General features: G+C 45.8%; 3 protein-coding genes across 5 annotated transcripts; 2 read left to right on the top strand and 1 right to left on the bottom strand.

Moving 5' to 3' along the window:
- Positions 1-4,371: 4,371 nt before the first annotated feature.
- Positions 4,372-8,451, bottom strand: LOC117641399 (beta-secretase-like). Of its 2 annotated transcripts, none has more exons than XM_034378682.1 (11): positions 8,341-8,451; positions 7,880-8,072; positions 7,704-7,792; positions 7,433-7,613; positions 7,191-7,362; positions 6,930-7,105; positions 6,618-6,818; positions 6,450-6,534; positions 6,230-6,349; positions 6,073-6,147; positions 4,372-5,983 (listed from the first exon to the last, which is right to left on the bottom strand). In XM_034378682.1, exons 2-11 carry the CDS (start codon positions 8,036-8,038, stop codon positions 5,862-5,864), a joined length of 1,380 nt encoding a protein of 459 aa, XP_034234573.1. In that variant the 5' UTR covers positions 8,039-8,072; positions 8,341-8,451; the 3' UTR covers positions 4,372-5,861. The 2 variants fall into 2 exon arrangements, with proteins under 2 accessions (XP_034234573.1, XP_034234572.1); XM_034378681.1 differs by having other exon boundaries at positions 8,281-8,445.
- Positions 8,452-8,561: 110 nt separating this feature from the next.
- LOC117641398 (B9 domain-containing protein 2) lies at positions 8,562-9,588 on the top strand. Of its 2 annotated transcripts, none has more exons than XM_034378680.1 (4): positions 8,562-8,760; positions 8,886-9,011; positions 9,229-9,267; positions 9,380-9,588. In XM_034378680.1, the coding sequence occupies exons 1-4, from the start codon at positions 8,673-8,675 to the stop codon at positions 9,556-9,558; spliced, it is 432 nt and encodes a 143-aa protein (XP_034234571.1). In that variant the 5' UTR covers positions 8,562-8,672; the 3' UTR covers positions 9,559-9,588. The 2 variants fall into 2 exon arrangements, with proteins under 2 accessions (XP_034234571.1, XP_034234570.1); XM_034378679.1 differs by having other exon boundaries at positions 9,133-9,267.
- LOC117641397 (tectonic-1) lies at positions 9,563-13,237 on the top strand. Its single transcript, XM_034378677.1, has 9 exons — positions 9,563-10,024; positions 10,119-10,352; positions 10,461-10,623; positions 10,701-10,906; positions 11,005-11,168; positions 11,246-11,643; positions 11,726-11,927; positions 12,035-12,310; positions 12,421-13,237. The coding sequence occupies exons 1-9, from the start codon at positions 9,599-9,601 to the stop codon at positions 12,695-12,697; spliced, it is 2,346 nt and encodes a 781-aa protein (XP_034234568.1). The 5' UTR covers positions 9,563-9,598; the 3' UTR covers positions 12,698-13,237.
- The last annotated feature ends 1,363 nt before the right edge of the window (positions 13,238-14,600 follow it).

Raw genomic sequence — 14,600 nt, 5'->3', positions numbered from 1 at the left:
GCTCTGTCTCTGTCCCACTCATGTGGCGTCTCGCTCAGGTCCGAGAGAGACAGAGCGACGAAAATGACTCTCGGAATCAGTCTGCTCACAGCACTTCTTGTTTCCTTTCCTTTCTTTGGTTTTCTTTGAAATGTATTTTTTTTTTGTTTTGCGCTTCTTTGGTTGTTCGTCCGTGACGGCACCGGGTCACCGGGTCCCGCACTCCGGCCGCTGGTAACAGTATAGACCGCCAGCCCATAAACGACTGGCGGCGAGGACGAGGAGGACGGGGAGGACGGGGGAAAAACGGGAAAGGGGGGAGGACGGGGGGGGGCGGGGGGACGGGGGGGCGGGGAAGGGGGGAGGAGGGGGACGGGGAAACGAGGAGGAGGGGCGAGGCGTTGCCTGGCGTGCGGTGGCGTGCCGCGGGGCCATGAAGCAAGTAAACGTCGTCTTTGTCATCCTCTGCCAGCCGCCCCCGCGTCCTCGCCCCCGTCCCCGCCACCGCCACCACTGCCCCACTGACTGAGGACTGAGGGCGAACATCGGCATCGACCTCCAACAAGGCCGAAGCTTATTATACGGACCGCCCTTTCAGTTTTATTTTTGTGGCGGAGCGCGGGTTGCCGCGGGTTGCGCTTCCCGAACCGCCAAGCCGGGGCGGCGGAAACTTTTTTTAAAAACGTAAACAGAATGCCGGGCGAGAGGCGTTTGCCTCGGCCACCTGATGTGCACCGTAGTGGGGTTTCCCCCGAGGGGGGAAAAACTGCCCCCCTTCATTGACAAAATTTTAACACATTTTCCCAATTCGGGGGAAAAAACCCCCTGTTAGGCAAACGTGTGCAAAAACGCAGAAATCTTGCCATTCCAACATTCCCCCCTTCTTGTACACCCAAAACTTACAGTGGGCACCCCTCGGGCCTAGCAAACTGCAGCGCCTTCCCGTTTTAACACAAGGCGTAAATTTTAGGCGTTTTCGTTATTTTTACGTGAAAAAGAAAAAAGGATCAAAAACGAAAATCCAGCCCCCTTTTTAAAATAAAATAAAGACAAAAAAGCCGGCCTTGGTTTTTGGGTTTTAACGCGTTGGAAATTTTTCGTTTTTTTTAAACCGAAGTGGTTTCCGGGTTTTAAAACCCTTTAAAAAGACCCAAAAAGACGGTGATCCAAAGGCCCGCGAGCGAAAAAAAAGCAAAACCCGCGAGAGTTGAACCGAGGCCCACACTGAAGCGTCTCTTGGGACAAGTGGGGTACCCTCCCCCCCCTCGGGCCCCCGCGCTTGTGGAGTCGGGGGGCCTCGACGCGAATCTACGGCCGCGCTTTTTCCCCCCTAAACATGTTCTCGCGCCCAAACTGTCCCGAGTCTGCCCTTCAAAAAAAATGGGTTTTAATCAGTTGGCCAACTCAAACCGGGAGAAGAAAGTGACCCCTCTAGCAACGACTTGGCCCCTTTTTAACTGCCCAGTCCGTAAAGCTCATTCGCTGCGGGAAGGGGCCCAGCCGTAGCAGTTCGCGGCGATGCCCCCGACTCCCCAAGTCGCTTTGGCCGGTGGCTTTGGGGCTGTACAACATTTTCCAAGAACACCCGTGTCCAAAGCCCCGGGTTTTAACTCCCCAGAGTTTCTTTTTCTCTTTTCGCCCCGCTGGCCTTTTGGGGGACCGTCGTTTTGGTCGTTTTTTAAATGGTAAAAAGGACCCCTTCAAGGTATAAAAAAAAGACAAATTCACCGCTTTTCCCAAACCAAGTGCCCGGGTTGGGTTTTTGTTATTTTTCGTAAAACCCTGTCGTAGATTTGTCGTTTTTTGGGTCCTTTTCCCCCCCGTTTTTCACCGTGCCAAAAAACGACAAACCACTACTTATTTACGCCTTGTGTTCCACCGGGGTTTTTAAACCTGTCTTTTCGTTCAAAACGCTGGAGCGCCCTTCGTTCTTGATGTCTATGACAAGTACATTACCTCATCCAAAAAAAGTTCATAAAAAGAATTACCCACGGAAATTTGTATGGAAGCGCCTCTAGCAAGCCAACCGGCCGCCCAAGAACGATGATTTAAATTTGAATTTAACATTACTGACAGAGCATGTCCTCCCTCGAGGGTCGGGGGGGAGTACAATGTCGCCTCCAGAAAACGAACCAGGAGGCTGGCTTTGGGGCCACTATCGGGGACGGGGGGGGCACGGGTAAATTTGGGGGCCAACATATCGCCGGGGGGGGAAGGCAGGGGCGGACTGGCTCCTAAAGGGCCCGGCGGGGGGAAAGGGCCCTAGGGGCCCCCATTTGCTTTCTTTTTAGGGTTTTTTTATGGGGAAAAAAACATTTTTTAAGCTTTAAAAACCTAATATCGTTACTTTTGATACATTTTGAACAATTTCCCAGCAAATAGCTCGGAGTTTCATAACTTTACAATACTTTGGCTTTTTTTTTCCAAAGGGGGGCCCCTATACCGGGGGGGGCCCCGGGGGGGGCCCGCCACCCCCCCGGGGCCCGTCCGCCCCGGGGGGAAAAGGGCGGACGTGACGTCTGCTGGGAGTGCCACGCCACCGCACGCGGCACGCGGCACGCCACCTACACGGGAAGCAGGAAGCACGGGTCGGGGAACGGGGCTGCTCCACGGCCAAATCTATCGGGATCATTACCCGCCCTGGCCCGCCCTGGCCCGCCCTGGCCCTCGTGCCCGCACGAACACACTCACACACAAGTCCTCCACTCTGCAGGCGTGCTGCCTCCACTCACCAGCAACATGTTCGCGTTTATCCTTGCGTCTGTCCGTGGGCCATGTCGTGGGCCTTGTCGAGGTCCTTGCGGCCGCGGTCGCCGCTGCCGCCCTCCGCGAGTGCACTCGGCGTCTGGTCCTCAAGGCCCTTGCTTCCCCCTGGCGACAGCCCCAGTCCGCTGCCACCGCGCCCTGCCGAGCCCTTCGACTTCGACAGCAGCCCCACTCGACTCGAGGGGGCGGATAACCCCGGATAACCCTTGGCGCGGAGCGGCGGGCCGGCGCCGCTCGTCCCGGACACACCCGGAGACGCGCCTACGCAACGGACTCGACTGGGAAAGAGCCCCACGGAGGGCCCCGGGCCGGCAAAGCACTCCCTTCCTTCCCCCGGCGTTGCGTAGCGTGGCGTAGCATCGCGTAGCATGCACCGCAGTACGTACCCCCGGGCCGCCGCGCCGCGACATGGCTCGGCGTCGCGCTCGGTGTCCTCAGAGGGTGGCCCCGCGCCCCGCGGACGGCACGGCTGCGAACCGGAGACCAAACATGCGTGCTGTAATCATTGCCGCGAGAAGTAGATGACGGTCACAGATTTACAGTCCAACGCTTTCCAGCTGGGCGAGCGGGTTGCCGATGCCCGACTCGGCGGGCGCACTCACTGTGAAAAGAAAAAAAGAACTTGGAAATTTCCGGAGAAATGCCAAACTCTTAAATGTTTAAATTTTGAATAAACTTCCGGCGGGTACAGTGGATGTTTTCTCGAAAAACAAAGCCTTTACATGTATAACGACAGGGAAAGATAAAAATATTTAAAAACTCACAAACTCAACGAGCGGTCGTTAACCCGACGGCCCGTGTCTGTGCGATCTTTCTTAGTACGACGGGGGGAAGGTAGGCCACCGTCTCCACACGAGTGCGTTGTGGTAGACCGGTGGCCTACCTCACAGGCGTCAAGACGGCAGGGGCAGGGTAGGCCACCGTCTCCACACCGGTGCGCTGCGGGCTGGACCGGTAGCCTACCTCACAGGCGCCACCGGCGCGGAGCAAGCAAGCCAAGGAGTTTGGCTGGTAAGCCAGACAGCTTTTGCAGCAGCTACTTCCGCGGAGTTCTTTTCTTCTCACGTGTCACTTCTCCCATTTCCGCCCGCTCACCCGCAGAATTGACCAGCGGCCACCCACTCGAGTCTGACGAGTCTTCGCACCCGGTGTAATCAGAGTGTGTCAAGTACCGTAATATTTGGATAGACTTCGGCTGCGTGTGCGACCCGCGACGCGTGCCCTTGCCGCGCCGCGGCGGTCTTCCCTCGTCCGCCTCGACGGCGGAGAGCGCGGAGACGGGGCGCGTCGCTGCGCGTCGCCCGGCGCTGCCGCGTTGCGTCGCTGGCCGTGGCTGCGCGGCGACAGGCTTGGCGACGGGCTTGGCGACGGGCTTGGCGACGGGCGGGCCGGGCCCGAGGCATCGCGTAATGCCGCGGCTTGCCAGGCAGCCCCCGGCAGCCCGTCCCTCATCCTCATCCGGGGGAAAAGGAGCAAGCCGAGCCGACTAGACAGAGACAGCGTCACGTCGTCAAGTCGTTTAGCGCACGAAACCGAGTAAAAAGTCGCGTGAGGACGGCGGGCCGCATCGCGACTCGCGGGGCCACGGGGTGGCCGCGGGGGGCGGCGACAAGTAACGACTACAGGTTTGTCATGGTTGCTATCACACAAAGATTTTATTTTCTCACAATCTTACAGATTACATAGGGGGTTTACTTGGTGAAACACAAGTAATTTAGGTATACATATAATAAAACTAATAAGACAAATACCCTGTTCAGCCATCACTTAGTGTAATGATCTAGCATCTTGGCACAACTTAATAGAACTAAGAAAGCTGCAGACATAAATTAAGGCAGCAGCAGCTTTCTGTGATTTGCTAAAGAGCGAAAAGGTCAGACATACTGATATGCAAGAAACGATGAGCATACTGCTCACATAATACAAACAGCCTCAAAAGTGACATTTCAATGACATTGAATTATTACTCATTTGGACTGATAGAGGAAACAATGAAAACAGACATCAATCAACAATTATTATATCATACAATATTCCATTCAGTAATTTCAAGAAAGAAAAATCTACAGGAGTATTTCTAATTTTATAAGTATTAACAGTCAGATATGAGAATTCGTATGGAAACTGATGCCAGTTGTACATACATCTACAGAAATGCATCAATATTTGGGCGAGCTCCTACCCATACCTATCTAATGGGCAAGCTTGGGAGGAAAAAGCTTCTAGAGCCATTAAAAAAAAGCTGAAGAACCCTTACCATTACCAACAATAGAATTAACTTAAGAGACAAAATTTCATTGATGACAATCTCACTAACTCAGTCCACAATGACACAGTGGACTAGATAATCAGTCACATTTTTTGCCAGGGCATTTGCACTAACAATGAAGGAGACCTATGGAGCATTCAACCCCCTACTTATAGAAACGCACAACACAGTGAATAAAGTTAGATATCAATAAATTTTAACAGTCCAATTGTACACAAAATTAAGAAAAGCACCAATCTGAGAGGATGTGTCCAACATAATTTCTTACGATTGTATGTTATTTAAAAGACACTCACAGCAATTAATATTTAGTTATAATGTTCACAACATTCAGATTAAAATGACTAGAGCATCACTAATGGTAAAGTATCCAAAAGTTTTGGAACAAACAAAAAAAAATTGGAAAAAAAAAGCATTTAAACCACTTTTGTGCCTACACCACAGGTGCCTCTGAGCCTTTAAGGCAAGGGTTGTTCATAAAAGTTTCACCCATTCGTAGAAGTACATCATGGAATGTTGTTTTATATTATTCATAAATTAGAATAAACATGGTCCAACAAGCAAGACTAGACGGCGTCAAAGACATGAAAATTATCATAAGTGTAATTAACATGAAAAAAAAATCACAAAGAAAAAGAAGCTACCTTCAGATAAAACCCATGGATCAAATCCATGCTTCAACTCTTAACCCACACAAAAACAAAACTATCTTATTTGTCAGCAAGTGATGAAGTAAAAAATATTTATCACTTTTTGATATTGTTTTAGAGAAAGAACACGATAATGATTGCATCTCACATACAGCCCTTTTAGAAAATTAAGGCGAGATGTGAGCATGTGACAACATTCACTCTTGAGACAGCAAATTTGACTGGCTGACAGAACTCCAATCTGGTCTTTGAAGGTATGATTCCCACAACCACTTGATAAGAAAGTAGACAACAATTACTGCTACAACACTCAACAACACTGCAAAAGATTAAAACAAAAAAATTAATGCACTCTTATATTTTCCACAATAATTTGTGAAAGAAGTAGTAAAGCTCCAAATGCATTACCTGATACAACATAACCCACAATTGCAAGAGCCCCTAGAACTGGTGATGGGGGCTGATGGGCACATTTAGTGAGATCTGCAAAATTAGATGTGGTAAATGCTAAGTTTTATATTGCGTACAGGTACCCTATAAATGAATGACAAGACAAAACAATTACCTTCTTTTACTTCTGTAGGTCCATATATATTCACTGATGGACCACACAGAGATGTCATGAATCCTACTGTCTTATCGGAACGATTAAAAACTACTTTAAAGCCTTGCATTACAACAGTACCTGCAAAAATAACAAGAACAGAAAAGAATAAAACATAGTAATGTATGTAACACACTTGGTCAGAGAAAATGTTTTCTGAAAGAAAATGTGAGAACTTTACCAAGTACTGAACCAGAATCAGATGGTTGTATGCCAAACTTGTAGCAGTAAGTATGGTCAGGCCCTTCAACACGTCGAATGTAGGACTGAAAGCAAAGCAAACCAAACACTGTTAAAAACTAAGGAACCATAATTTATTTTTTCTGATGCAGAAAACTCTATTACACACCTTGGGCTCTAATTCAAGTGTAAAATAAGAATGAGCTGTCTGCATAAGAGACAGTCGAACAAGGGGGAAATAGTGTCGAAGATCTAAGTGGTGGGGATCTGAATCTTCATGAATACAAGTCACTTTTTGTTGTGTCCAAAATTCTTCTGACAAGTTTTGGGGAACTTGCTTATGTAGCAGCTCCAAAACATTGTTGAATACCTGAAAGAGTGAGAATAAAGGTGAAAGAAAGAGATAAAACAAATTGAATAAAAACCTATTTACGCAGAGATTTAAATTAAAATATGTCAAATGAGGCAAGGCACTACACACCTTTTCTGGTAACCGTAAATTTGTTGTACCACTGTCAACAATAGTGCGACGGGTGTTCAGTTCATGACAAGGTAACTTAACAACCTCACCACCTATTTCAATTTTTGTCAGCAAAATCTCATAGAACCATTCTCGAATAATGGGTGACTTTAAAACTGGAGGATGTGGTATGTCATCTGAAAAATTTAAAAAAAAAAAGACATTATACAGAAAATAATTTTACGAATGGGTAAGCAGAAACCTATATTATGGTCCTCTTACCTGAGTGTAACATGGTAAACTTTCCCACATGAGAGTCTTCTCCATCTTTTGATCCACAAAGCTCCAGTAAAAATGCAATATTGAAATTATTTAAAGCAGCAAATGAGTCCAACCACGAAACAACTTTGTCATCTGGCTTTGCAATCATAGGATATGCAAGCCCAAGGATACCCTAGAAAACCAATTAAATGGTAATTTTCTGTCAAAAAGTTATACTTAGTACATAAATTGAAATACTCTACCTGCCACAGAGATCCATTGAGGAAGAAATTGTGGGACGTTTGAATGGCAGCTAGTGCAGTTCTGATGCCAGGAATTTCAAGGGAAGGGAATTCAATAACATCGTTGCCCAACTCTCCCTTCCAATAACCTTGTGTGTACATGACTGATACTTCCTGATGCTGAGAGACAAAAGTACTTGACCTAAACACAATAAATAACCAAGAGATGAAGCAAATCATTAACAAACGAATCTTCCGGTGCAATTTACAAAGAGACAAGAAAAATACTTACAATGACATATTGAAATACGAGTCCACACTCAGGAAAGGTGCAGCTGCTATAGCAAAATTTGTACTGCCAGTATCCACAAGGACATTGAACTGATACAGAATAAAAATAAAAAGAACATATTGAAATCATTGGACAGAAATGCAACTTTAGATTGAAGAAGAGACCTGATTACTTACACTTTGAGGAGGTGTCCCAATAAGAGTTTCTAGGTAATATCCATCACCTGGTTTACCATAGAGGTTATATTTTTCAGCATGGGATGTTACAATAATATTAAATACAACAAAGGCTTTAAGAATGGTAAGAAGGTGGGATGTTGACAGTTCACCAGTCATTTTGATAAAAATCCTCAAACCGCAACCTCAGGTACTGGAAGAAAAGTAGAGGCACAACACAAAATGATTATTATTCAAACAGAAACTTGTTTCATAGCCATTTTAACCATTTAAGATGCAAGACAACGTCAAAATGAACTTCGTCAGTGTCGAGTCCTTTGAGTGAGAGTTACTAAAAACAGATTTTATCACCACAGGTAAGGTTATGTCAAACTTCGGCAAACTATTTCTCGTACACTTACACATTCTCAGCCAAAAACATCAACTTTAATTACTTCATCGAAAAGACGTCATCACAGTAACATTTTGAACGCAAGTTGTTGCGACGCTAAGACTTTTGAAACAAGGCACATGCAAAATTTATCCAGAAAATTGCATGAAAACAGACTACAGACGACGATAACAAAGGGCAGTGGCAAGAAAAACAACATCAGACAATCTCCGAAATGAACCGGAAATGTTGACGGTAATCTCGATGGCGGGTCCGGTTCATCTCACCGCCTTATGCTTGATGGTAGTTTCTCAAAGGCGGTATTGTAAACAATCTCGGTTCCAAATTCAAATACATGCGAAGTTGTTGTCAAAGTTGTTTCAGCCCCATAATGAGACAGTGGCAAGAATTTTGCTATTCTTAATGGCTGAGCTTCACGTCATTGGCCAAATCGCTAGTGCCAGTGGTTTTCCGAGCCATAACTTGTTCTGCAAGTGGGGTATACATGCAGGTGTGCTTAATTTGTACCAGGTTATGGAATACATCCTTTCTATGGGATTTGTTTGATGTCTGTCATTCTACTGTTCTTGTTGAAAACACTAAAATTTTTGTGGATTAATTGCTTTTGTTTCACAGGAGGTGGCTGGAGAGTGATCGAAGGCCTTACTGAAGGGCAGACCCACGTCGACAATCCGTCATGGCAAGAAGCTGCTGTGTGGTGCCACCCCATTGATGTGCACTTTGCTACCAAGGGAGTTCAAGGTAACACTGAAAGACATTTTAAAAAATAATTCAGTTTTAAAGTGTACTTGTAAATAACGCTCAATTTCTCTTGCTATCCTTAGACCTGTTTTCTAATTTTCATGTACTAATTTCTCTGTAGGCTGGCCCAAAATCAACCTACAGATATACCATTATGACAGATTTGGTCGGAGTGAAGTGTATGGTTATGGATTTTCATTTATTCCATCTTCACCAGGAACTCACAAAGTGGATGTTGTTACATGGAGGCCAATAGGTGAGCACATTTTACACATTTAAATTTTGTCCCTCAACAACATACATTTGTTCGATATCTATCATAGTACTACAATATCAACTAAATGCCTTTGCATACATTTTTTTTTCAGGTTCTCTCACCGAACAGTTTAAACAACATTTCCTGGGTGGTGGTGCTCAACTGAAAAGTCCAGACCTTGTTCACAGCGCCACAGACCGCTATCGCTTGCAGACAGAAACTATGGGCACTGTTCATTTGGAATTATCTGTCATTCTCCGTAACTTCACCAAATTTGGTGTTGAAACTTGACAGATTCAGCTCTCAGAGGGTTAAATTATACAGCCTCAACATGATTGCCAAGGCTGTTGCCGGATTTCTATTGTTACTTGTTTTATCAGAAGCTGCAAGTCAGACTGTTGGAGGCATTCTCTCTGTCTCCCCTTCAACAGGATCTACATGTGGAGTGGGGAGTTCTGACTGCCCCACTGACCCAGCTCTGGATGCAACTGAAATCCCAACAGAAATTCCTGTCTCTCTTGAGACTTCAACTTCTACATCAACAGAGCCTGCCTCTGGAAATGACAGCACCACTCCATCTGTTGCCACAACTGCACAAGAAACTATAACCCAGTCACCCATGGTGACCTCCTCCAAACCCAACAAGGGTTCCAGCACAACTCGGTCACCACCAAGAAAGTTACCAACAACTGTGAAGCAGCCAGAAGGCCAAATCCTTGGTTATGCTCTTAGTGAAACATGTGCTTGCGATTTAATGGTATGATGATCTGAAAATATTTTGTAACAATATGAATTTTTTAATTATTGCTTTAAAAAAAAAATCAAAAATATTTTTAAATTTTAATTTTTAGGCATTTTCTTGTGATATCAACTGCTGTTGTGATCCAGACTGCACAAATTTCCAACATGCTGCCTTCTCAAAGTGCAAAGTTGAAGGATACCCACCTTATGATAACCGATATTGTTATGCCTCTAAGTTGGTTTTCTTAAACAATTCTGAGCATATTTTGGAACAGTCTCAAAGTGGAGCCTTCTGCATTGTAAGATCCAACCTAGCTGCATCTGTTCTGTACCCATCCCATCCGGTATGTATTTGTTTCAATTTGAAACATTTCTTTCTATCTGTTTTCTGTTGTTGTTTTTTTTCTTAACTTTTTTTGGCTTTCTATTATGAATGGTTTTACATTTTGCAGGTTTTTTTAAGTCTTCAAGACTTTTTAAGGCACTGGGATAGAACTCATACTCCAGTATGGCCAGAATTACAAGCAGCACCCATTTCTGTAGTTGAGAAGCCAAAACCATATTCAGCTGGATCCCCTATTTTATTGATACGCAATAGCCAAAGTGAAACTTTTGGTACGTTGGCCCTATACTATACGAGTTTCAAATTCTTGATTTGCTCAATAATAATAGTTATGCCAATTTTTTTTCAGATCTTCCTGCTTCAAGGCTCACTGCAGCTTGCTCAGTTAAAAATGCAGTGCTGTATTTGTTGCCATGGTCATCCAAATGTATGCGAAAAGCACCTGATGGTCAACATGAATGTGACAGTGTGAGCTCATACATTCATTATCAGCTACAAAACATTGTGCGTTCACCACTTTTGGTGAATCAGACTGAACTGCCCTCAGAAACAGTTGTGAGTTAAATCAGTTTTTATTTTACTACTGTAATGTACGTATTTTAAAATTTTATTTTATCTATGTAAAGCTTTTTTTTCTCTTTTAAATTTTCCAGGAGCTGTGCCCAGAAAATGTGTGTGCCCCAGTAACATACTTTATTTGCTCAGGCTCAAAAGTGGAAGAAGATTACTACACAAATAATTGTAAAAATATTTCAAGTAAAAATGTATTGTTTGGCTTGAAAAATGGCGTTTGTTTTGGTGTTGTCAAAAGACTAAGGCAAGTTGATCAGGTCATTTATTCTAAATTTTGCATCCCCATTCTGGTTTTAATTCTTGTATTTCTGCATTTTTTAGATTACTCTTTCATCACAATGGGACTGATGGCATTCTCCATATCGAAGCCTTTATGTGGCTGTCAAACATATCACTGTCCGATTATTCAGTTACAAAACCATTACACCAATCATTTTCAGTACAATTTAAATGGGCAAGGCTCAATAAAACGGTTGGAACAATCACAAAAAACAATACTCTGAATTCTATGGTCGAACATGCACCATTTCCACGAAGTGGGAACCCAGGCTATTTAATTGGCCAACCAGTTATAGCAGCATTCAGAGTCAAACAAAAATTAAGTGCTAATTCAAGCAAAGATACTTCCAAGGATTCTGCTAAACTGGCCAAGCATGATACTATAGATCTTAGCCATGACCCCAAGCAATGGCTTACTTTACCTGGATCAAATATGAATGGTGAGTAATTTTTCATTCAAAAATAATTAAAAATTCAGTGTGAATAGTTTTTTTTTTTTATTTTTCCTTTTCTTTTTGACAGGTATGTGTGATGTGACACTAGCCCAGAGGCACATTGTTACATTTGGAGAGGACTTGCACATGTCCTGTGGCATTGCTGTTTCTCCGAGAAACATATCATCCCACTTCTCTTGCAATGCTCTTCGATCTAGATTATTGCAGCTTCTCTTAGGAGACATTGCAAAGTCGTTTCATAATGGTAGTTTCAATGCTGATTGGGGAAGGTGAGGGATTCTTGTGGGTTTTATGTCTTAATTGCCTTGATTGTATTTGGCTTTCCACTTTTTAGCTTCTAGTAATCCTAACCTGATGAATTGTGTTTCCTTTTTAGAATTATTGCAGCTTTTGGAAGTGCAAATGTGTCAAAACCTCAAGAGTGGGTGCCATTACTCTTGGATAGCCAGCCACCCTTCACACTATTATCAGAGGACTCAATGTCAACTATAGAGTCCAAAATTTCCAATGAAGACAAACTATCTGACATGTCAATAGATCATCCATTGCAAATGTGTGAAAATGTACCTTTGGGGATCCAACTGCAATTGATGCATGGTCGTGTAGGATCCCCATCAAATCCACAATCAAAAATTTTTGGTGCTGCCATGAGGTATGTCATTGCAGTTTGTTCTTACTCTCAGTGAATGATGAATGAGGCAGACTCTAGAAGCATGACGTGTACCTTTCATCTGTCTCACTTTCTCCTTTATTTTTATTCAGATTCACCCCCTTGCAAGACATTGGATGGCCATGTACTTCTGCAGCATGCCCCCAGAAACAAGATGCCCTCTACTTGAGGGTTGTATCCACTGTCAAGTTTGTAGACATATCTTCCCCTGCGGTGACACGCTTTGCTGAACCACCAGCCATTCACATTCGCCTACCCCCAGACTTTTTCTATCCCTTCATGGCCACTGAGGGTTCCTCTGGGGCTTCTATCCATAAAACTTCAATGGCACTTGTTGCAGCTTTCCTTATTCCTTTGTTGTTTATTTAATGTATGATTTCATTGCCACACTGCAATTTTCATTTCCAAAGATGTTTGTAATTTTTGTAAAATATTTTTTTAAGTTGTCATGCCCAAGGTATAAGGTCTGAATATTTTCCATTCCTCAACGTCCTCAACTATTTGCTCCTTAAGGGGAGCTTTTAAAGCAGAAGGGAATGGCCTCTATTCAGATCACACTGTGAGTGTATCTTAATGTGTGTGATTTTATTTGCATATGTGAAAGTGATTTTATGAGTGTGTTCTTGAACTGCATGTGAATGATGATTTGACCACATCTACACTATCAGACAGAAGTTAAGAAACCAAAGGTCCATATACAATGGAAAGGCGATGCGCCTGTGAACTTGCACTGTGATTGAATTTTAACTCACCAATTATAAGTTGTTTATTTTTTAGATGTTAAAGTAACTGTATCCATTCCAGTGATCTCAGTAGACCTGTGACTGCACCATTTGAAAGCAAGTGACTGAATTCATTGTATATTCATTTGTCTGCTGTCTGTTTATTAGTAAATAATCTATCAAGGAATTTTTAAAAAGTTTTTTGACCTGCTTTTTTTCCGGTACACCAGGAGTGGTGATGAGTCAAGAGTCCGTCCCAACCCAACCCAAGAGGGCGCCTGAACCGCTGGCAGTATTTGCTCTGCTTGGCCGGGGCCGCTGCTGTCTGACTGCGGACAGCGTGTCTCTCTCGCACTCTCCTTAAGGGCGCACGAGAGACGGAGCGACGAAAGCACCACTGTTCGGGGTCGGCCTGCAGGCCTGCAGGTGAGGACCACACAGTAGCGCCTCGAAGGGCGGCGCGTCGTATCGTGTCGCCCGCGCCGCGCGCCGCGTCCGGCGGTTTGCGCGTGTGGTCCGTGTGGTCCCCAAAGGCCGAAACGCCACAAAACTCACATAAATTACCCACTTTATGGAGGGCTGGGGCGGCGCAGGGGGAGGGGGGCTGCCGGAGGAAGCAAGGAGCTGTAAAACGCGGCGCCGCGCGTGCCGCGTGCCGGACACTGCCGCTGCCATGCCGCCCTGCCGCCCGTGTCCGGGACTCTGTGGCCTGCCCGCTGCCCGTCCCGGCCGGAGTCGCCGGAGTCGGGGCCAGTCGCGGTCAGCACTGCCGATTGATTTATCCCGGGGTCGCCGTCGCGTCGTGGCGCGTCGTGGCGCCATCAAGGAGGCGTAAAAGAAGAAGAGACACTTTCCACATCGTGCGTGGGCGTCGCGGCACGTCGGTGCGGGGTGCCGCCGCCACGAGAGCAGGAGCAGAGAGAGAGACGCGGCTGCGGGCACAGCCATAGGAGAGAGGGGAAGGCCTGGAGAACTGCTCTCATCGCTCTGTCTCTATCGCACTCGTGGGGCGTCGAAAGCAGTGCTCGTAATCAGCCTGCAGGGTAGGCCACCAGGCGGGCTGGGGCTGCGTGGCGGGCCGGCCTGCCCACCCGGCGGCTCCCGGAGGTGTGGCGAGGCGGGGCCAGGCGTGCCCACCGGGGGGCGGCCCTGAGCATTGCAATAAATCCCGCCAATTAGCTACCCGTTTGGAAACCGTATCTGCAGCCGGCCGCCTCGCCGGCTCGCCGCTTCCGAAGACTGTGCGATTGGGTTACGGGCAAGTCGCGGAGGGCGAACGGAAGCGCGTCGGTGGACACAATGACTTGACTTGCCTGTGGGGCAACAAGCACCGAGAAACACGCGGCACGAGCCGAGCGAGCGGCACACTGGAAGAAGAAGGCGTGCTTTCCGATCCGCAGCGCTTTGCGCTTTTCTTAACCACAATCGGAAATATTTTTCTCGGAGCGCGTTTGGGCGAAAATAATTGTCGTTACAAGATAATGAAGATCTTTTTTTACGCACCACGACCAAACGGGCGTCGCGAAAGAACTGGTTGAAAAGAGAAGAAA

Source organism: Thrips palmi, unplaced genomic scaffold (assembly GCF_012932325.1).
Source record: "Thrips palmi isolate BJ-2018 unplaced genomic scaffold, TpBJ-2018v1 HiC_scaffold_15, whole genome shotgun sequence".
NCBI classification, from domain to species: domain Eukaryota; kingdom Metazoa; phylum Arthropoda; class Insecta; order Thysanoptera; family Thripidae; genus Thrips; species Thrips palmi.
Note: the sequence above shows the minus strand (reverse complement) of the source record. Positions and strands in the feature narration are given on the sequence as shown.

Excerpts from the sequence above, each read along its gene's own strand:
- LOC117641397 (XM_034378677.1), top strand. The coding sequence starts at position 9,599 with ATGATTGCCAAGGCTGTTGCCGGATTTCTATTGTTACTTGTTTTATCA. Across the intron at positions 11,169-11,245 it reads GGTGTTGTCAAAAGACTAAG|ATTACTCTTTCATCACAATG; the intron begins GCAAGTTGATCA and ends TGCATTTTTTAG. Across the intron at positions 11,928-12,034 it reads TTCAATGCTGATTGGGGAAG|AATTATTGCAGCTTTTGGAA; the intron begins GTGAGGGATTCT and ends TTTCCTTTTTAG.
- LOC117641399 (XM_034378682.1), bottom strand. The coding sequence starts at position 8,038 with ATGACTGGTGAACTGTCAACATCCCACCTTCTTACCATTCTTAAAGCC. Across the intron at positions 7,363-7,432 it reads TCAATGGATCTCTGTGGCAG|GGTATCCTTGGGCTTGCATA; the intron begins GTAGAGTATTTC and ends TTGGTTTTCTAG. Across the intron at positions 6,148-6,229 it reads ACCTACAGAAGTAAAAGAAG|ATCTCACTAAATGTGCCCAT; the intron begins GTAATTGTTTTG and ends CTAATTTTGCAG.
- LOC117641398 (XM_034378679.1), top strand. The coding sequence starts at position 8,673 with ATGGCTGAGCTTCACGTCATTGGCCAAATCGCTAGTGCCAGTGGTTTT. Across the intron at positions 9,012-9,132 it reads TGCTACCAAGGGAGTTCAAG|GCTGGCCCAAAATCAACCTA; the intron begins GTAACACTGAAA and ends ATTTCTCTGTAG. Across the intron at positions 9,268-9,379 it reads TGTTACATGGAGGCCAATAG|GTTCTCTCACCGAACAGTTT; the intron begins GTGAGCACATTT and ends TTTTTTTTTCAG.